Here is a 21709-nt window from a genome sequence, read left to right on the forward strand (position 1 = left end):
TAGAATTCAATTTCTGGAGGTGAAACTCAACTATTCCACTGTGTCTGTCACTGTATGTCATAAGTTTAAGTTGAAATATATTGTTATGATCCACTGCAAATGTGATCTTGCAATACATATATTTTCATTTAAACGGATTAGAACTTTATTTCAAAACAATAACAAATATATAAACAATGTTATTTTGACATCACACTTGTTACTATGCAACTCCGTAGATTATAATTTAATCGTTTTGTTTGTTATTTTTATACTAAACTGATATATCTCACTTCTAAACTCTGCCAGGAGCTTTTCACAACCCTTTAAAATTAGATTTGATGTTTGATTTTTTTTGCTTAGTTTTTTTCTCTTCCAGTGTAATTGCAAGCATATTTGTGGTATCACAGCAGTGGAACATTTGAATTTCTCTTTTCTAAAAGACATTAGAGGCATCTCAATATTATGTATTGTATAATTTTTCCCTTTTACAATTTTTTTTTTTTAGCTCCAGCTGTGTGACATTGCTGACCGAGTGAACCTGGGTCTCATACCGAGCTCTGAGGACGGCTGGCCTGTTGCCTGTCGACTGCTGAAGAGAACAACTGGTGGTATTTTACACATTCACCAGAACGTTACCTCAGTGTTACCAAACACTGCAGCCATCCAGGCAATCAAGGATGCCACCCAGAGGGTTTCCGGGAAGAAAGCTGACAGAGAGGTGTGGCAGGCCTGGGCTGATGACACAGCAAACCGCATCGCTTCTCTTTTAAAAGACATTACTGGTGCCCAGTGGATAACAACCAACCAGCACATAGAACATGTGAAGTCATATGCACCTCATGTTCACCATGTTGTGCTGGACTTGGAGTGCAGACCATCCTGAGCTGAGGAGATAAATACAGATGTGGACCCTATGGCGTTCTTCATTTGAATGTGCTGCAGTCTAGAGAAGAAATAGGCAACTGTATAGTTCAGAAGTTTCCAGTGCAACCAAACACTACACCAGCTGGTCTATATGGTTATTTAATCAGTCAGGTAGTAAAATCAACTGCAGTATTTTTATAAACCTTTATTTTTCCAGGGCGGGGTGACTGTGCACAAATACTGTTTTGTTTTTTTAGAAGGGCTCTGCCTCATACTCGTACAAATATAATCTCATCTGGAAGCTGCCAAGCCATACTAAATCCCCAGCCTTTATCGGTTCGACAGCGTTCGTGGGTTTTGGTGCCTTGCTCAAGGGACTCACTGAATTTCTTTTTGGTGTTTGATCCCTAAATTTCTAGTGGTTGGCTAAAATGAAAGCTTTAGACTGAGGCATGACTCACATCATACATACAGTACTGCTGGGGCGGCCTCTAGCTCACCCAGTAAGAGTGTGCACCCCATGAGTGCTGAGTCCTTTGCAACGGCCTGGCTTCCTTTGCTGTGTGTCATCCCCTGTCTTTCTCTCCCCTTACCTGTCTTTCTTCTGTCACTATTGAATAAAGGGGGAAAAAAAAATCATCTTTAAAAAAAACAAAGCACTACTCTGTCAATATATCTAACTTCAGAAGGCAGCAGCCAATTTAATCAACACTAAATTAATTAAACACTACTTGACAGTTTCACTTTTGAGCCATAGAAAGGAAACAAATCAAAAGGAAGAAAACCTGAATAAACGAGTGGACTAACAGAATGCTAATGCATACATTCCTGGGTGTCACTGACTGGTTTCATGAGCATGGAAACTATGTGAATCATATGATATGGCCTTCACAGTCAGCAGGTCTGACCCCAATTGAACAGGAGCTATTGGACCCAAATAAGGGAATGTCTAAAGGATGAGTGGTGTTGATCCTTCCACTAGAAAGCCCTGAAGATGATCTGGCGGCTCGTGGTGGACCAATACATTAAGACGACAATTCATTTAGTTTTTCTATGTCACCCACCTGTATCTGCAGTCGTTTGTCTCAGTCTATAAATATGTGGAGTCACTTGTGCACATTTAATTTGATGGGTCTAAAATCAGCCAATCAGATGTTTCAGCAATAAACTATATAATATTTTTGTAATAAGATATTTACAACGGGGAGGATAGACCCTATGAAAAAGATTATTAATGTATCTTTTTTTGGGAGAGAAAATATCTCATACTGACCTCTTGGATTCTAGATTTGTTGTGAAGTCTGGGTGAGACTTTAAAACTGTTGTTCCTTTGCCGGCCGGTTTTAATAGGCGGAGTAATAGCTGAATGTATTCTACCATCACTTTGCATAAGCCTTGACAATAAATAATGGCATAGTGTATAACAGGGAACTATACAGACACACCATCTGTAGTGCCTTTTTCGTTAGCATTTCTCGGATTTATTACGTGATACGGCCAATTGTATTTTTCTTCAAAGTAAAAGCTCTGCACCAACTGTTACTGTTTGGGCGGCAAAGAGAGCGGAGCTAATTAATGGACTGTTTGAATGGGTCAACGTTTCCACATCCAGCCCTCCTGTGGTAAATAGAGCTAAGGAAATGTACCTGTCATGGAAAATGTGGAGAGGCGCTCCTGCCTGTCTGCTGCAAACTTTCCTTATCTTCCGGTAGTGCGGGGACTCCTCTCGCGCACTAAGTCAACTGTGTTTGGACACGGGAGGCAAGAAGAAGTTGGAAAGGCGGCGAGATAGCCGACAAGCAAAGTGAGTAAAGCATGTAGCTTATAGTTACACGTAAATTCAATCATTTTAAAAGCGCTGTATGCGCGCTCCTTTTCACCGTTTTCGTTGTGTTTTCTGTCAGGAATAATCGCTGTCGCCCGTGGTGACGCGACCGTGTAGCGGTGGAAAAGTCGACTTTTCACAACAGGTGTGTGTCATTTTACTTAATTAACATAGTTCTCTTTTGTATTATATTTAGCCGATTTCTGACGTATCCACGTAGTAAAAGAATCGAATCGTTTCCTCAAATCTTCAGCCTTCACAGTCAAAGCAAACTGTAATAAAGACATAAAGTGAAGATGGAGTAAAGTTAGCATTATTTTATTCTCAGTTGATAACGTAACGTAACCTACGTAAAGGTCCGACCGTTGGAGTCCCAGCTCATCAAAGTCCTTGAAATCTGACTTTCGACATAGTTTATCAAAGATTGGAGATCTACAAAAACAAGACACATGATTTGTGTGATTTGTTGTGTTGGAGTTTCATGTTTGTAATGTCATTTACAGTTTACAAAACTACTACTTTTCCGTATCAATGTTTGTTTTAAACGAATTCCGAATTTGGTTAAATTTAGGATTATTCCAGTTGGTTCACTCTCTCGGTCATACACACGCATGCGCCATTTCCTTGAATGTTAAACTTTGTCTTTAAATTGCCCTGCAGGTATTGCTGAGCTAGACTTGCTCCAGGTATTCAAACATTGATTGGGGGGGGGGGGGGGGGGGGGGTGTCAAGTTTTCAATGCAGTTTAGAACTGAAGTATTACCACTGATTAGTTAGCCAATCCAGACATGTTCCTCCTCATTTTTATTTCCTTTGATGCAAAAAAAACAAATGGAGGGTAAAGTTTCAGATGGTAACATTACATGACAGATGACAAGCTTGATGTTGGGATTAACAAATGTTAACTTTAGCCATTGAACTCCACCCGGTTCCTTGTGTCCTTAGAGGGTGGGAACCTTACATAGTTCATGTTGTTTTTTCCCTTTCCCACTCAAAACAACCTTTCACCCAGGCAGAGGCTTTCTGTGGGATTTTAAATCCTCCTGGAGGTTTCTTTTTAGTCGTTTATCATTTTTGAAATGCTAAAGTTGTAGATTAATTCCTGTCCTTTCATGATATGAAAAACATGCCGAAGGGTCAGTATTTTGATCTCATGGGTAATCCTTTTTGACTTGTGAACATGAGGCTTTTTAAATAGGCTACAAGAATGAGGCTACAACTCTACTTACAAACTAGAGTTGAGTACTAAGGCTTCACGGTATGGAGGCCAACAGGATGAAAGAAATGTTGCTTATTTATTAAGTCATTTAAATGATGAAATAGACCGACAGGCAGCTGCTTCTGCCTGTCTGTATCTTCACCGTTGCAGGACATCAAGTCACTATGTACTTCTTTTTTACTGCAGAGCTCTGAGGTATCCTCATAAGATAATAGAGAAACAAGCTCTCCAGTTTAGTCAAGAGCTCTCTTTTTTACTGGTAAATCTGTCAGTTTTTTTGTTTTTTGCCAGTATTTAATTAAACATTTAGCAGTAACACAGTGGAGAGTTTATTCCTGATGTTTTGTCTAGATGCAACTGCGCTGAGCCAGTTAACCTGCGCTAAGGGTTCATGGTTCAAGGCACAATGCCCCAGGCTGCTGACATGATCAACCTGGGCTTCCTGTCTGACTCTGAGCGGGAGCTGATACTGGGGGTGCTGCAACGGGACGGCGAGCTGAGACAGGCCGAGGAGCAGCGTGTGCGGTGAGAAGAGAGCACTTCATGTTAATAGTACTTCATGGTTTACTAACTTACTTTAGTTCCCCCCACTTATCATTGATGAAGGTACCAATACATTAAATTCAAGGTATCACTAATTCAAGCTAAGTCAAGTGTATTTTTTTTTTTAAACTAATCACTATACACTTTGTTTTTACTACGTATACTAGTAAGTTTAATTTGACACCCGTTAAAAAAAAAAACATTACCCAGTCTTAGTTTCTGGGTGTTGAAGACAAATTTACACTAGAGGCCATGTAGTGGACAACAAAGATCTCAAATCTTATCTTTATATACAGATGTTTGTGTTGCAATGTGCACCACCTTGATTGCTGAAAATCTGTCATTTCATGATATTTATTAGGACTGCAAGTAACGATTAATTTAAAAAAAGTAATCATCAGTTTATCTGTCAACTATTTTGTCTATAAATTGTTTTATAAAATGTATAAAAAACAGTGTCTCAGAGCCCAAAGTGACATCTTCAAATTGCAATTTTTGTTTGACCAACCGTCTAAAATCCAAAGACTAACAATTCTTTGTTTATTAAACAGACGATGAAAATCAGCAAATATTCATATTATAATCAGAACAGGAGCTGGAACTAGTACATTTTTGGCATTTTTACTTGAAAATGTAATCTTCTGTTAATGTAATGTAAACCCCAAAATGAATAAGGTTTATCTCACTTATCTAAGTGTTGTCAAGTGTAATGCAAGGAAAAGTACAAAAAGTTGCAATATTTAAAATTACTTATAGACACTAGACCCGATCAAGAAGGATAACTCATAGGACAACTTCTCTTGTTCTTTAACATTCTTGTTGTGTGTGTGTCAGGCGTTTGAAGACAGAGTTGTTGGACGTGAAGAGGAAAGGGGCCAAACGTGGCAGTGGAAGATACAGTCAGCGTAGTTGTGGCAGATGCCAGGAACCTCTGAGTCGACTGACAGTGTTCTCCAGCCAGTGTAAGATTTGCAATCACCATGTGTGCAACAACTGCCGAACAGTCCTTTCCAAAGGATCATGGCTGTGCAGCGTGTGTGCCAAAGAGTTGTAAGACATTGTTTTGTTTATACTCTCCATTAACTTGACAGAATGATTGAAATTTGTGTTATTGGTCAACAAATGTTCAAAATGTGCAAACGTCCCTCTGAATTACCAACCGTAGCAGGGGTTGCTGACTGCAATAGATTTACCTCTGAAATACCAGAGCTGGTCATTTTACCAATGTATGTATAAATCCTAACAGTAATGCACAATATGTTGCAAAATTTTATTGAGCTCACATGATGTGTAAAAAAACAACAACATTCAAATCTGTTATTTAACTGATAAATAAGTGTAAATTCTGTTCAATTTAGACCTTTTTAAAAAGTATTTATATTGGATTCTAGGGATCTAAAGAAAAGGACAGGTGACTGGTTCTACGATCAAAGGTTTAACCGGTTCTCCACGACGCCTGGACATGACCTAGTGAAAGTCTCCCTGAAAAAGAAACCTCAGTGTGAGTACAGGAAGAGGAAGTGGGTACTGACTGTTTAACCAGGAATGTAAACATTTCTCAGACTGGGCCAAATGAAATACCCACAGTCACTGGAATGTAGTCCCAGCAAGAACAGTAGGAGGGATTTGTTAAACTGCAGGAACATGATAGCATTTTGTTTTACTGGTGTGGAAGTGTAATTTATCTTTTTGTTCTGTGTTTTAGCAAAGAAGTGTGAGACAACAGGAGAACTGCTGTTGAGGAGTACTGAAATAAACCCTGATGTTCCCACTCCTATGCCGCGGATCAAGCAGAAAAACAAAGAGTGCGTCATCATTCTTCACAGATCAGTTTTGTAAATTTAAATGGATTCTCCGACTCAGATTAAGAACATCTCAACCTTTTTTGTCGTGTTTTTTTAAAACCTTATTTTACAGTCATTCAAACGGGAATTCAGGTTCTGTTGCTTCAAAGGCGGAAGTTTGTTCAAAACCAACACACAGTGACACAGAGTCTGCAGAAAACAACAGTATAAGTAGCAGAAAAACAGACACTGAGTCTGGTCATGTGACCCCTGAGCAACAAAGGTAAACTCACCTGTAGTTACTCTTAAAAACACCACTACTACAAACACTACACGGTAAATTTAGGGACAACATTTTAGACAGGAAGTGTAGTGTTTGGCACTCCTCCCCCATAGATGATCAGTCTAAAGTAGTCTAAGTTGAGACAGCCAAGCGGTTCAGTTCCTTTTTAAATACAAACTACATTGTAGTTTGTTTAAAAAAAATATATATATATATAATCCTCCAATGATCACATAAATAAGAGTAATCACAATACGTTTTTTTACTATACATTTGGATTAGTTGGCCTGCAATTCTAAACATCATAGTTTCCACTAAAAAAAGACAAATGTTATAGTGGAGACTGCATGCTGATGGATAATTTTCTTGAAATGTCGTGTATTGATAAATAAATAAAAGTGCTGTCCTGTTCATCTTTATTTGCGGTTAAAGTAAAAACCCAGAGATGGCATACAAAACTTGCCAAGATGTCCGGAATGCCAGTTTCAGGCTAATTGGGATGAGAGGGAAGACATGTAGACACTAGTTCACACACGATTTGAAGTTATTTTAAATGTATTTAAATGTAAAAAGTTGTAGCCATAATTAATAATGATTTGTATCATTACACAGGCGAGAGAACCGCTCAGTTCAGTCCAGCCCAGCAGGGTCCACTGTTGCCATTCGGAGCGCTCCAGTCAAAGCAGATACCGTTAGCGTTGACAGTGCCAACTCGGAAGTTGTAAGAACTGTACGACTCTTTAAAGTGACACGGTCATATTTCTATCTCAAACTATTTTATATTTTAGTTTTTTTTTTTCTGTGACTGTGAGGCCCTGTTTCTGTCATTACAGGCGGCGGATGTTCGTCCAACCCCAGAGATAGATGTTGATAGACTTTTTAAGAAGAGCGTCAAACGATCTCCGAACCCTCCTGGTTGGCATCTTAATATTATCAATTCTGTTGTTCTTCTTTTACTTCCACAATAAGCACTGCAGCTGAATTGCTGTTCCGTGTGTTCATAACAGAGTATGTATCGACGCTGGACCTGCGTGACGGACGGGACACATCAAAGGCTTCACTGGTCAACAGGAGCCAATCTGTACCAGGCCTTGACATACAGGTAAGCGTCTCAGTTTTGATACTCTTACTCTCATACCGTTTTCTCATGAGTCTGTTATGTCTAATGTTTGATAAGTTTAAAAAAATGTTTCCATTAACTTAATTGCCTGGAAGTGGATTTTGTTTTTGCCATATTAGTCAAACATTTTCCTTTTGTTTTGTTTTCATTCTGAGAGCACCACAATAAGGAAGAAGTGTAGGGACAAAAAACTGATCCTTCTATTTGTGATGCAGTAATTTTTCAGCATCCCCAACACTACTTCAGGTAACACTTTAGGTTGAGGTTTTCCACATTCCCAAGAATGATGTTGGATATACTGTAGCTACCAAGCAGGAGTGATAGTAAGAGTGACAGAGCAGAATCTCTTGAACAGAAAAGGTGCCAGTCAAGTCTCTTGCTCAAAACAAAACCTGTTGGTGGCTACATTTAATTGTGACCTTTTAAGGCTATTTCTTGCTCTGCTGTGTGTGTGTGTTATTTGTTGAATGTCACTACCAAATTGTAAGAATAAGGAACACTAAAGCCTTGCATTTACAGTTGATGTTTCAGACCGTTTTTATCATTCATTCATTCTGATATTTAAAATGACAATAATTTGACTAAAATGTGTTTTTCTATTTTTTTGAGTAACACGTGTATTATGTTGCCACAGGAAGATGGAGAGGAAGATGAAGATATTGACAGCTTGGTTAGCTTTCATAAAAAGACAATGGCTTCGAGCTCCTACAGCCTGCATAGCTCAGGGGTAATGTATTGACATTTCTCACAGCTCGCATTAGTCCTCTAAAGGCTCTCTGAAAAGCAGCTCATTATGTCTGTCAGAACGGAACTGATGTTAGATAATCTGAACAAGCATCTATAACCTCAGGATATCCTCCAGCAAGTTAGGAAAGTGTGAAATTGGTATGTAAAGTCTACCAAAATGTGTCTATAGTTACCAAAGCTTCAAGGAAAAGCACAGCTGGGGGCAGCACATAAACGGTCACTGTTAATTTAGATATTGACAAAATCATCCTGATCTTTGCTTATTTGTTTGTCCCTTTCTATTAACACGCCAGCATGTATGTGTTATATATGACTTTTCTTTAATGTTATTTCTAATTTGTATCTCTTTAAACTGTGATCTGCAGCCTTAAGCCTAGAGTATGCCTGTCAAAATAATATCTAAATGTCAATATTTAGTGTCAATAAAACTTGTATGTATGTTTCTCCAGAGCACACTGGGCAGCATGATGAGTATTTACAGTGAAGCAGGAGACTTTACCAATGTGGAAGTGAGCGGAGACCTCATCTTCTCTATGAGCTATGACGAACCCACCCAAAACCTCCACATCTTCATCAAGGAGTGCCTTGGGCTGGCCTACGGCGATGCCTCACGGCAGCTTTCCCACCCGTGAATATTAAAAAACTTTCTTTTTTTCCAGGCGTAGATTAAATGTGACGCTCCACGGTGCAAAACACATAATTTCAAGCACAGTTCACTCAAACTTTGACCTTCAGAGTGCAGATTGTGGCTTTGACATTTTTCTACAGCACACACACCCCTCAGGGATGTTAACACAGCTTTGATCAGTTCGATAAGAAGTTGCGGTGTTTACAAAAGTCTTGATAGTCACATCCCAGAGGTGATTACTGAGCTTCACAGGAAATTCAATGTCATCAGATATTTTTCATAGCTTTTAGGAAATGCAGCAAAAGAGCCACTGGCCATGTCTGGGAGAAACACTGTTTGAAATACATTTCTATTTTTGTGTTTCAGTTACGTCAAATGTTACCTACTCCCCGACAAATCTCGCCAGAGCAAAAGGAAGACCAGCATCAAGAGAAACACGATCAACCCTGTCTACAAAGAAACACTGAAGGTGATGGTTTATAACTGGCACCTCTTTAACTATACCGCAACTGTTAACCTTATTCTGTTGATTTAATGACACTCCCTGATTAGTGACCTTGTGCCATGCAGCCTGCAAATAATGACCACACCTACAGAGACTTGAAGATTGGAATTGGCATTGCAAATTAGAATAGCAGTTGTCAAATATTGATTTTAGTTCAACGTAGAATCGGTTTAAATACATTGACAAACAAAACTGCTAAAAGGGCAGCAGCTGGATGAATTCATTCATACAAAACTGACTTTTGGATATGCTTTTAAAGAGGATGAAATTATTTAGAAGATTTTAGATGCAACTTCTGATAAGATCTGAATATTATCTTCTGCTTTAATCTCTGTTTCCATGATTATTGGAAAAAGTTTGTGTGTGTTGTGGTGTGTGTGTGTGGTGTGTGTGGTGTGTGTGTGGTGTGTGGGTGTGTGTGTGTTGTGTGTGTGTGTTGTGTGTGTGTGTGTGTGTGTGTGTGTGTGTTGTGTGTGTGTGTGTGTGTGTGTGTGTGTGTGGTGTGTGTGTGTGTGTGTGTGTGTGCTGTGTGGTGTGTGTGTGTGGTGTGTGTGTGTGTGGTGTGTGTGTGTGTGTGTGTGTGTTGTGTGTGTGTGTGTGTGTGTGTGTGTGTGGTGTGTGCCACTCGTGCGAGAGACATGCCTTTGATCCATCCAATTTGTCCCTCATTTCCCACTACCAGTACTCTATCAGCCGCTCTCAGCTATTCACCCGCTCCATGCTGATATCAGTCTGGCATCATGGTCGCTTCAGCCGCAACGCTTTCCTTGGTGAGGTGGAAATCCCGCTGGACACCCGAGACCTTGACTCCCCATACGAGGACCGCGTGGCTCTCATGGCAAAGGTAGATCAGAGAAACTGGATGTGGTTTTCTGTAGTGAACCATGATGACATCTTTGTGAAAGGTACCCTGTGGAGTTTTCTTGAACTTGGTTAAAAACTCCACAGAATACCCCTTGTGGAAGATGGATTTGTTTGCTTTTGGGTCCGTTGATCCATATTGTGTAGTCCAGACAAAGTATTGTAAACCCCTTAAGGAAATTGGAGTGAAAAGTGTAATTTGTCCGTTTTCTTGTACTCATAGTTTCTGTTTACATTTAGTGTTTCTCATGAGATCCTTCCTCATAAGACAATACCAATTTCTCTTAAAAGTTTAAACCTGCGTTGTTTGCATTACCGTCATATGTAGATCTGTGGAAGTGTGTGAAACCAATGGCAGGAATGCAACCTTGTGCATTAGATTAAACAAAAAGAGGACCCACAAGTAAAATATTGCTGCATAATGCTACTAGAGGTGAAAAAAACATTGGGTACCTCTTTAAACCTCTTTTGTATCAATTATAAATACTTTTGCTAGGAATAAGTTTAATGCTATTTTGAATACCGTTTGTCAGAGAAAACCAAAGTCTGGCAGTCAAGTGAGTTGTCAGACGAACAAGAGAGAGCAAAAAGTGCTCCAAAAGACAAAATCATGTGTGCTAAAATTTCACAAAGGATGGATATAAAAACTGAAGTAAAAGAGGATATTAAGGGGAGCAGTCTCAAATCATGGCAAAGTGCATCCACAAGGAGGAACAGTGGTCATTAGCTGAAACTAGCCGAGCTATTACTGACATGAAGGACACAGTTGATTGACAAAGGGTTATGCAAGCTAACAAACAAAGTGTTTCTGAATGACATATTTGACAGAACTAATCTTTGCTGATCAAATGATGATCACCAGTGCACTTGTTTAAAATCAGTGGCCCAAAAGTCTAACCAATCTAAACAAGGTGAAGCTATTGATTGGCTGTGAGGAGTAAACCCTGACCTGTATAGAGCTTGGCTCTGATAGATAGATAGAAAGATATGCTGGCAGATGTGTCAACACTAAGATTGTGTTTAAGGTCATTTAGAAAGTGAGAATCCATTATAGATTTAGTTGAGTTAAAAACTTCCTTTTTTAAATAAATGCGAGTGAATTGTTAATCTGCACACTTTTTCTTTTTTTTATGACTAATAACCTAATTAAAGGAACTTTTTGTAAATACTTTTGTCAAATGTTTATTATTAGGTAATGTTGAGATTTTTCTTGCTGTATTTTGTTGTTTTAAATCTAATACTATAATGTACTTTTCTTACAGTCTGCCCCTGCTGTGCCATCTACAGCTTTTGCTCAGTACAAAGGAGAGTTGGTGATCTCCTTGAAGTATGTCACACCTAAAACGCCAACAACTGAAAAAACCAAAGGTAGGACTATGATAAGAAGCTCTGACTGTGTTTGTTACACTTTTTCTTGATTTTCTAAGAGTGTCTGTCTTCTTCTCCTCAGGCAAAAAGTCGGTGATTGAGGGAGGAGAACTGCAGGTCCTAATTAAAGAGGCAAAGAATTTGATGGCAATGAAACCAGGAGACACTTCAGATAGCTTTGTTAAAGGGTTAGTGATAAAGTCTCCAGTTTTAAAATTACACATTGCATCCCCATACAAGCATTTCTCTTTCAAAACTTCGCTCTGTTTATGATTCTGCAGGTACTTGTTCCCAACTAAGACCAAGACCATAAAGAGGAAGACTCCAGTTGTGAAGAAGAACCTAAACCCCCACTATGACCACACATTTGTGTACAAGGAGCTGGCTTTGGAGCAGCTGGAGGAGATGTGTCTGGAGCTGACCGTGTGGGACAGAGAAGCCATGTTGAGCAACGAATTCCTGGGAGGAGTCCGTCTCAGCTCTGGAGGAGGTAAAAGATAGAATTCAAAACATGACATTTCTTTTCACCTGGCTTCTAGGGTTGTCAGAAGTGGATTGTGAGAATTTTATCAGATTTTTCTGCTTTGTAGGTTACTTAGACAATTGCTCTTCTGTGAGATCTTGTTAAGCCTCTTTCCTTAGTTGGTTAATTGTGTCTTGAATAGAATCGTCCACCTTTTGTAAATGGCTCTAATTCTTAGTGATTCTTTTGTTTGTTGTGTTGGCCTTAGTACACCTTGAATTGGTTTGTGTACTTAAAAGAAAAAAGAAATTCATGTTGCACTTCTACCCATCTAGACGTGGCCGAAGTGGAATTGAAATAAAAAGAGAAATAAATACATTTTGTTTAAATAGTTGCATAATTGTCTTTGTGAGAAAGACACTTAATTTTAAATTACTGCTGAAGCAATATCATGGCTTCCATGTGTTCCCCCCAGTGTGAAAGTAAAAGCAATTTGCCATCATTAATAGTAAAAAAGACTCTGCACTCATTTAACATTCAGGATTACATTAATGTAATCTTCACTCCCGCAGGCACTGTAAAAATAGGAAAAGAGGAAGTAGAAATGGACTCAGTTGGAGAGGAAGTCAGCCTGTGGAAGAAGATGATTCAGTACCCTGACTCATGGGCAGAGGGCACTCTTCCACTGCGTTCCACTATGGTGAAGGGCAAATGAGGACGGCACACAGGACTCGACCCTTGAAAAGAATCTAGAGACTGAAATGGGCAGACGCTGTGGGGTCTGAGAAAAATAAGAGATTGTGGATTAATTTTCTTTGCAAGTTTGTCAGACCAGAAGCGTGTATACCGCTGATTAGCTGTAAGCAGATACAGTGACAGCTCATTGGACTGCTAAACACCAAACATCTGTTCAGACCTGTCTCGCTGCATGGGGTTCATCTTTAGCATGCATCCCCCCCGACTGCAGGCTGGTGTAACTGAAAATGTGCCAAAACATCACAACGATAAACCCTGGTTAGATTTTAAGAGCATTGACACAATAATTTTATGTTTTTAAATTCAGGCTGTATATATTATTGCAATTCAAATTCATGCAAATTCATGCATTCATTCATTCGACAGTTAGCGCAGAAAGAGATGTAATGTGTCGCTTTTTTCTTCATAATTGTGTACACAATTACACTGATGCATGGGAAAACAGGTCCTTATAAACTGATAGTTTTATTCTACAAATCGTGATACTATAATGTACAAATTTATATATGACTTGTATGAAAAGCTTATTAGAAATTATTAAATGTGTCTATTTACAGCTATAAATGTAGATTTAAATTTGTAACTGTGTGATCAGAGCCGTGTTTACCTCAAGGTTGCCATGAATATTCTGTTCACCCAATAAAAAATGAACTAAACCCAAAGACAAGACATGCTTGTTTGTCCATACCAGCTGGATTTAAAAATAATCTGTTGATAGTATAATCAGAAGTGGGTCAGTTTAAATTCTTATTAAATATCAGACAAGAACAGGGACTTCTCGACATAAAAAAACTAATCCACATCCTGTGTCCAACCTAATATTATCATAGCTATTGTTCAAAATGTATTTCATCTTTTACTAATGTGTTTTATTCAAGCTTGTCTGTATTTTCTGTAGCTGTAAAGTCTGTTTTCTGTCCTCCGTGCATTTCAGATCATTATTTTGAGAGAGCAAAACGGTGCTAGCATTTCACTGTGTAGTGATCGCATTTAAACAAAAGGAAGTGCCTTCTTGTCCTCTTTTCCCTCCTAATGTCCCTCTGGACCTGGTTTCTGGTTGTTTGTCCTTCCTCATCTTGTGTTTTGGTCATAATAATGAGCTTATCACTGTGGCAACCAGAGAGGTTTATTAAATTAGTCACAGAAGTCCCTGTGGAGCTCCAGCCTCTCTCTCTCTTCTTCATCCAGCAGGAAGCTATCGATGTAGGAGAACAGCTCATCCGATGCCATTGGGGTAATGAAGCGTTCACGGTCCATTCCAAGCTTGTCCAGCAGCAACATGCTGAAGTAATATCTGGAAATTCTGAACGCTTGTCTACAGAAAAAACACAAATTTGATTATTAAAGTAACACTCCATCTGCTTCTTTGATGACATTAAATCTGCTATAGTCAATATTTTTTTATAAAAAGCATTAGAGGGTCACTCATAGTGACACATCTACAGATGATTGTTATCCAACTCTGCCATTTTCTTCAGCTCTATGTAGCTTTTTCTATTGTCTTTCACCTCAATATTTTTGGGTTTTCCAGTTGACAACTTTACTGTTTTAGTTCAATTTCACTGCTCACCTATAATAAACCCAGAATATGTTAACAGCTCAGCACCAAACAACAACAACATTAGTGTCTAGCTGGGGAACATAGTCCAGTATATAGCATATAAAGAGACAGATATTTCCCTTAGGAGTTGGTGGAGACCAAAACAGAGCTAGAAGTACAGTGATTGTTGGACTTGCGTTTATCAGGTTGCCAAAAACACATCACCAAATAAATTCTATAGTATCTGCCTGATGTGTAAATAAGCAGCTGTTTGCACTGAACTGTAATGCACTGTAACACTGTAAAAAAAAAAACAAAGCTGCTATTGCAGGTTTAAAGCAGAATATTCATTAGCGCAGCTTCAGTCTTACCTTTGTAATGCCCTCTTGTTTACATTTATGGTGATATCAGTTAGACAATAAGCCCTAAAGAGCATCCCTGTTCAGATGAATAAACTTTCCTCATCTACTTCTACTGTACCATAGTGATGTCTGATTGCCTACATGTCCTAGAGTGCCTTATGTTTCACTCAAAGAATGTGCCTCAATATGCTGCCCTCACTCTGATGTGAGTCAGTGGAGAGACTTAAGACATTTTCCAGTCTGGAAAAAATTGAGCAGTACCCCTTACTCAAAATACACTATTGGTGGAATAATCTATATCTCTGCCTCTTCTAAGATAAACTAGTCCCTACATGCTTGTATCTGGTGCAAAATGGTGGACTTTAAAATAATATCTTACTCATTGATTCAAATGAAAACCAAAGTCAGGTGTTTCCTATTGATGTTCTGTCAGTGTAGTCAAAAACCCATTACTGCTTCCCTGGAATTATTAGGTTGCTATTTTTAACGGGGGTAATCCTTCAAGTGGATTTTTTTCCACACAGGATCCCTATTTATTATGAGGCTCCTGACATTTAAATAGAATGAAGAGAAACAACTCCTCTTGTTAATGAGAATGGGAGTTATATGAAGCCATTTCAGGATGAAATTTTTCAACTAAATTAATGTTTTCCCCCCAGAATAAACCATAACTGCTGAATAATGTTTTCCCCACAGAATAAACCATAACTGCTGAATAATGTTTTCCCCACAGAATAAACCATAACTGCTGAATAACTAACAGATGAAGTATCTCACTATTACCTCAAACCCTCGATGACTTCGTCGCTGAGCAGACTTTCTTTAATGCGACCCGTCTCACGAGGTGGGGAGCCCAGGAGCTCGATCACGCTTACATGCCGCAAGTCTAATCCACAGTCTGATTTCTGGTTGGAACAAGGGTGAAAAAATTTAAGAATTTTTTTGTTTTGTTTATTTAAACTTAAAAACACCAGCAGCAAAAAAACATGTTCTCACTTGTATCATGATGTTCTGCAGCTGGTAGTCTGGGTCAGATATGTTGGGCGCAGACATGATCAGCAGCCTCCTCTTTTCATAGAACTGATCCAGGAGAGCAGAGACTGTCTTTACATCTGATTTAATCTCCATTGCTGCAAACACACAAAATCCCAATTGCGTCCTGCATTTATATCTTCTCCAATACAAGTGTACTATTATGTTCATGCTGCAAATTCATAAGCGTAATTGCCAATTTCACGCAGACTCACGGACACACTCGACAGGGTCTCCTCCCCAGTTGCGGTTGAACTGGCAGACACGACTAGATAGCCCCCTTCGTTCATATCCTCCCTCACATTGGTATTCACATGTTGCACCATAGTTATTCCCATCAGAAGAGCATGTGAGGTAGCCGTGCAGAGGTGGCGGTAGATCTGAACATCTTCTCACTGTGGAAACAATAAATCCAATGTGTCATCCAAGTTATAATGCTGTCTTTAAGTTAGTATTTAAGCTCATTTCATATGTCAACTTACCCTCAACACGTACAATAAACTTGCAGGCTGCTCTGTTCCTGGCTTGATCATACACTTTGTATCGGATAATGCTTGCTCCCTCTTTAAAGTCAGTGCCTGGCTCCTGACCTACTAATATTACGCTGCAGAGAGACAAGTACATTAAAGGCTGAGTGTTTAATTCCATTTTAAAGTAAACAGGAAAGGGAAGCAAAGGAAAAGAGCAATATACTCAAGTGATTTATCAGCAGTATCGGTAGCAGTAGGGGGGTCCCAGGTCACCATAGCAGTGAGTTTCCCAGGCTCGGCCACCTTAAGTCTGGACGGAGGACACTTGATTTTTGGAGGATCTGTATCTGAAACAAACCGTTGGAAAATTACAACAATATTGAAGATTTTGCAGGAAGGAAATTCCGCCATACTGTTAGCAGTGATAAAGAGCAGCACATGAAGATCTGAAAGACAGCAGACCACAGCTCTGGGGTCACTTAAAGAACAGATGAGCAGGAAATATGCTTGTTGTATGACTGTAAGCCTGTGACACACATGACTTGTGAAAGATGAAGAAAAACGTGACAGTAACACACATTGCCTGAGTTTCAGTCAATGAATTAGAAGGAATATACCTTTGAATGAGTGAATTTGGTGTAAACAATAAACATGTTAAAAGGTAATAAACATTAATGTAAATCACTGTTACACTCAAGCACATAAATACAGTATACAGTATACTGTGTATACTGTATTTATGTATATATACAGTATATATATCTATATATGTATTACAGTAAAAAGTATGTATAAGACATAACAAAATAATGAAAAAACAAATAATAAATACTATTATGGCAGTAAGTTAAACATCTAGTTGCAGTTCAACAAAGACTTTTGAGTTTAAATATCTGGTTAGCTTCTGCAAAAATAAGACCTTGATATGTACCTTGACAATCTGGTTGTGCTCCGCTCCACGATCCTTTGCGCTCACAGGTGCGTGAGTGTTGCCCCTCGATGCGATAGCCTGGGTCGCAGGTAAAGTCGCACCTGGAGTCCACCATGAAGCCATTAGTGCAGGTGTATCGGCCGTGAGGAATGAGGGGCAGCACATGGCATCGCATCCCTGAAAGAAAATCACCACAAAGGTCATGAATTTATACTTATGTTTAAAAAAAATAAAAAATAAAAATAAAACTACATAATTAACTAAAACAGCTGGGCAATGTAGGCTTTTGCAAATGTTACTCAGACACCAGTAACTAGTGCATTTGTTGGGGACTGTTTTCAGCAGTGGATTAATAAACATTTTGTGCAATGTTAAGATTTTAAAGCAGCAGATGGATATGTGGTATTGACCCAAAATAAACTACAGTGCAGGTGTGTTTATTTTAATCAAGGAACATGTAAGCCAGTGCAATGGTATGTTTTGAATAAGGATAAAGTACAATATCAGCCTCATATGGGAATTTAAAGTCACAATGTCCACATACTGCGACAGTAAGCAGTCCCAGACCAGCGTCGGCTGGCGAGGCACTGAATGGAGCTCTTCCCCAGCAGACGGTATCCTTGATCGCAGCTCATCTCACAGCGGGTGCCTAACGTGCTCCTATGGGCCCCGCCTTGAGGGGAGTGGCAGGTCACCTCTCCATTGGTCAGACCCGGAGAATGACACCAGTGTGGATCTGTGTTTAAAACCAAAATCTGTGTGAAGCACTAATGGTGGAAAGCAGGGTACTGAAGTGTTGTATACTTGGATACCAGAGGTGTTAAAGGAATATCTTGTAGTAGACAGCATTACTGTCTGGTGGGATATATTGTCACATCACCCACCCTAGTGAGTGAATGAGTGAGTGGGTGTGTTTTTCCATACGCACTTTTGTAGTCTAGTTGAGGGGCATAGTGTTCTTCTACAAAGTCATTGTAGCTGTCATAGCCTGTGGTCCCCGAGGCAGCTGAAAAAACAAGGTCAGACATGAGGAAACATCAAACACAGCTTGACCATTTCTAAGGTGACCGGGATACTCCCCACACAATCTCTTTTCCATAACTTTTTTTCCGGTTTCCTTTAACACAGGATCAATCACATTCCAATCCATAGACACCTGGATTTGCAATCAGTGATGCTACCAGAAACCACTGAGGGTTTTAGACCTGAGGCCGGGGTCAGAAAACAATGTGTATGCATATATATATATATATATATATATATATATATATATATATATACTGTGTATATATCTTTGTATAGATATATATTGTATATATCTATATACAATATATGCAGAGAAAACAAGTATTTTCTGGTCTTTTGAAATGAATAATGTTTTCACTAGAAATTAGGACGAACAGCATGTTTTCATTACTTAATTGAAGATTTTCCCTCATCTCTTTTTATGTAACAAGCAGAAGGGTGTGTGTGTGTGTGTGTGGGGGGGGGGTACTATGACCTTCATTCTAAAGTTTGAATTGCACAATAAATCATTTTCACTGTTATCCTCCTCTTTCAGCAGTTGTGGATGAGGCACATTATCCATTTTTAAATTCCAAATAGGACTCCATGTTTAGAGCTGAGTGCCAAACTTTCCAGTCTCTCAACCTCCACCCCCATCTCAAGGCAGTTCCTGTGCTTCCTTTGCTTCAGCTCAACCAATCTGTTTTCTGGCTCTCAACCAACGTTTACTCTAACACAGTTTTTATAATAATGCTGCATCACATTCAACTTCCCTTTCTGTGAAAGCTGCTTCAGATAGTTCCAGCCGTGTGTGTATTAAACCTATCGTCAGCAATTTTTCTCATAATGAGCCAGATGTTCCACTCAGTAACACTTCCCAGGACTAATATTTCCCAAGTCCCCTCACAGAGAATTAGTCACAGAGGAAATAAACAAGCTAAGCTCATCAGTCTGGTGGTCTACACTGCAAGGCTCAACTACAGACAATCCACAAAATTAATATAATATACATATTTGTGTATCAGAATACTGCTTTTCGGATTTTTCTACTCCATTATTAATGTTACAACTTCACAGATTTATCTTGTGAGCCTTTAAAGGGGTCTGATCCACAGGCTAAGAACCACTGGGGCACACTACCAAATGGTAGGCTTTGTACAGTAAAGTAGTTAAAACTAGCTTCTTATGCATTGATGCATCAGTATTAATATCTAATGTCCAAGGATGTATAAGAGAACACTAATATCTGATAACATTTCAGTCACTTGGGGCCTTTTTTAGAAGAGCAAGCAGGCTACTTATACTTTTGAAAATACTTCTGTAATTTTACTTAAGCAGGATTTTGAATGCAGGACTTTTACTTGTGGAGTAGCATTTTCCACACTGGTACTTTCAAGGATCTGAATACTTCTACTAAAAGTGTAGAATACTGACACAAAGACACACACAATGCATCATGAACCACTCACAGTACTGACTTTACCGCAGAGACATGCACGTTGTAGACACGTTGTAGTAAGTACAAGAAGCAGGGATGAGTCACACCAGAGGAAGGTGTGTAGTTTGACAATTGTAAAAGGCTTCATGTATCTCTAATGACAAAGGTGACCAGCATCCTTTCAATCACTCTGCATTAGCAGCTGAGCTTGGGTGGATCCCAGGTCACGCTCTTATCTCTGCAGGATTAATGAAGGCTTTAGCACACTTGGCCCAGAGGGGGGACTGCTCACTAATTAACTGGCAGTGATTGAAGCCGAGCTGTAATTAAACTGCCTGGTCAGCAAAGAAGAGGGGCTCCTTTAGAGGAAGGCAGTTCAGCTACAAGCTTAATTTAAGTTCAGTTTAACTGGAGTCTGCTAGCTGCATCCCTTCAGTTATTCGTTCTTGTAGGAAGGAGTGGGCTCCATTTGCATTTATCCAGTTGCCTCAAAAATTCAGCACATCTGCATCTAATACAATTGATATTTGGCCTACTGCTGAGATTACGGTATTTCCCTTCTGACGGGATTTGGATGTCTGCGTGACTTGTGCTAGCAATCAGGATATAAGGTTTTTATTTTTTACAACTTTTTTTAAGTAGCCGTTACGTTTACGTCACTTACTTACACTGCAGTATTTTTCGTACTATGGCCCCCTCACTTTACTTAACAATACATTTTTTATAATGCCACTTCACATTCATTCAGTAGCCTACATTTTGCACATTGTCTGTTGTTTGCCTGTTGTTTGTTTTTTTTGTTGCTTTTTTAATGTAGAAAACTGCTGCTGTAATAGGGGAATTTCCCCACTGTGGGATGAGTAAAGTAGTATCTAATCTAATCTAATCTAGCCTACTGATTTATATTATTTTATAGTTTGAACTCACCTGTGAAGTATAAAAGGAATACAGCAACAAAGCGGCTGAGGAGCATTTTAGAAACACAAGGATGACACTATACAACGGGTTGATGCGCACGTTGGTTCAGAACCCAGATTCCAGTTGAAAAAGTACCGAGTTATAATCCAGGGAAAGTTTGCAATTGGTAGGGTACATAACAAACGACTTAAAAAAACAAACAACTTTAGGCTACTCAATCATCCCCGCTGAGAACAATAAGCCTCCGTCATACCGAAGTCTCAGCAGTCTTTGAAAAAGATCCTTCTGGTTCATCATCAAAGGCAAACACCACTTGGTGGCGCTATCGGACCTCTAGTGTTTGTGTGTTTCCTCCCACCGCGGCACTAAACCATGGATGCATTAAACATGATGGTTGAGCCATTTTATAAAACCCCGCCCCTCCAAAAGCTCATAAACCCAGAAAGTGAAGGTTAACCACGGATGAAAATACAGATCGTCCATTCATAAGTTATCTTTTATTATAGCTTATAGTGGGACTTATAATGATACATATAATGATTATACATTCGTGATTTCCCCTTATTATGACACTCATATAAGCCTCAGTCATTCCATATGGGAATAAGGTTATAATAATTATGTATAATATATATATATTATACATAATTATTATATATATATATATATGTATATATATATATATGTATATATATATATATATATATATATATATATCTGTGAAGTGGATGTGTGCCAGCTCTACCAGAGACAGAAGACCAGAAAGGCTCCTGGCCAAGACGGTGTGACACCATCCAGCCTGAAAATCTGTGCAGACCAGCTGGCCCCCATCTTCACACAGATCTTCAACAGATCACTGGAGCTATCTGAAGTTCCCTCCTGCTTCAAACGTTCCACAATCATCCCAGTCCCCAAAAAACCCTCCATCTCTGGACTGAATGACAACAGGCCTGTCGCCCTGATATCTGTAGTCATGAAGTCCTTTGAAAGACCGGTGTTGGCCCGCCTGCAGGACATCACAGTCCCCTTGCTGGACCCCCTGCAGTTTGCCTACAGGGCTAACAG

At 39.2% G+C, this 21709-nt stretch overlaps 3 protein-coding genes across 9 annotated transcripts in view; 2 read left to right on the forward strand and 1 right to left on the reverse strand.

The window, feature by feature from the left end:
• The window catches only part of trmt12 (tRNA methyltransferase 12 homolog), a 4349-nt gene extending 2692 nt beyond the window's left edge, over nt 1-1657 (forward strand). For all 3 annotated transcript variants that reach the window (XM_032527889.1, XM_032527887.1, XM_032527888.1), the window contains exon 7: nt 488-1657. In XM_032527889.1, the coding sequence (XP_032383780.1) occupies nt 488-865 (378 nt within the window). In that variant the 3' untranslated portion in view covers nt 866-1657. The remainder of the gene's footprint in view (nt 1-487) is intronic.
• Nucleotides 1658-2007: 350 nt separating this feature from the next.
• Nucleotides 2008-12931, forward strand: sytl4 (synaptotagmin-like 4). 4 transcript variants are annotated; one of them, XM_032527846.1, is made up of 18 exons: nt 2008-2650; nt 2751-2816; nt 4242-4415; nt 5268-5483; nt 5825-5934; nt 6139-6238; nt 6351-6500; nt 7113-7230; nt 7334-7415; nt 7508-7602; nt 8255-8347; nt 8817-8995; nt 9362-9464; nt 10183-10344; nt 11624-11729; nt 11812-11917; nt 12011-12219; nt 12765-12907. In XM_032527846.1, exons 3-18 carry the CDS (start codon nt 4282-4284, stop codon nt 12905-12907), a joined length of 2106 nt encoding a protein of 701 aa, XP_032383737.1. In that variant the 5' UTR covers nt 2008-2650; nt 2751-2816; nt 4242-4281. The 4 variants fall into 4 exon arrangements, with proteins under 4 accessions (XP_032383737.1, XP_032383738.1, XP_032383739.1 ...); XM_032527847.1 differs by having other exon boundaries at nt 7113-7221; XM_032527848.1 differs by lacking the exons at nt 2008-2650; nt 2751-2816 and having other exon boundaries at nt 5268-5395.
• On the reverse strand, nt 11797-21024 carry srpx2 (sushi-repeat containing protein X-linked 2). 2 transcript variants are annotated; one of them, XM_032527871.1, is made up of 11 exons: nt 20654-21024; nt 18212-18289; nt 17828-18019; nt 17284-17460; nt 16576-16699; nt 16365-16486; nt 16098-16277; nt 15847-15980; nt 15634-15755; nt 13718-14263; nt 11797-11806 (listed from the first exon to the last, which is right to left on the reverse strand). In XM_032527871.1, exons 1-10 carry the CDS (start codon nt 20697-20699, stop codon nt 14083-14085), a joined length of 1356 nt encoding a protein of 451 aa, XP_032383762.1. In that variant the 5' UTR covers nt 20700-21024; the 3' UTR covers nt 11797-11806; nt 13718-14082. The 2 variants fall into 2 exon arrangements, with proteins under 2 accessions (XP_032383762.1, XP_032383761.1); XM_032527870.1 differs by lacking the exon at nt 11797-11806 and adding an exon at nt 13015-13108 and having other exon boundaries at nt 13171-14263.
• Between the last annotated feature and the right edge of the window lie 685 nt (nt 21025-21709).

The sequence above is a fragment of the Etheostoma spectabile genome, chromosome 10, assembly GCF_008692095.1.
Source record: "Etheostoma spectabile isolate EspeVRDwgs_2016 chromosome 10, UIUC_Espe_1.0, whole genome shotgun sequence".
Classification (NCBI taxonomy): domain Eukaryota; kingdom Metazoa; phylum Chordata; class Actinopteri; order Perciformes; family Percidae; genus Etheostoma; species Etheostoma spectabile.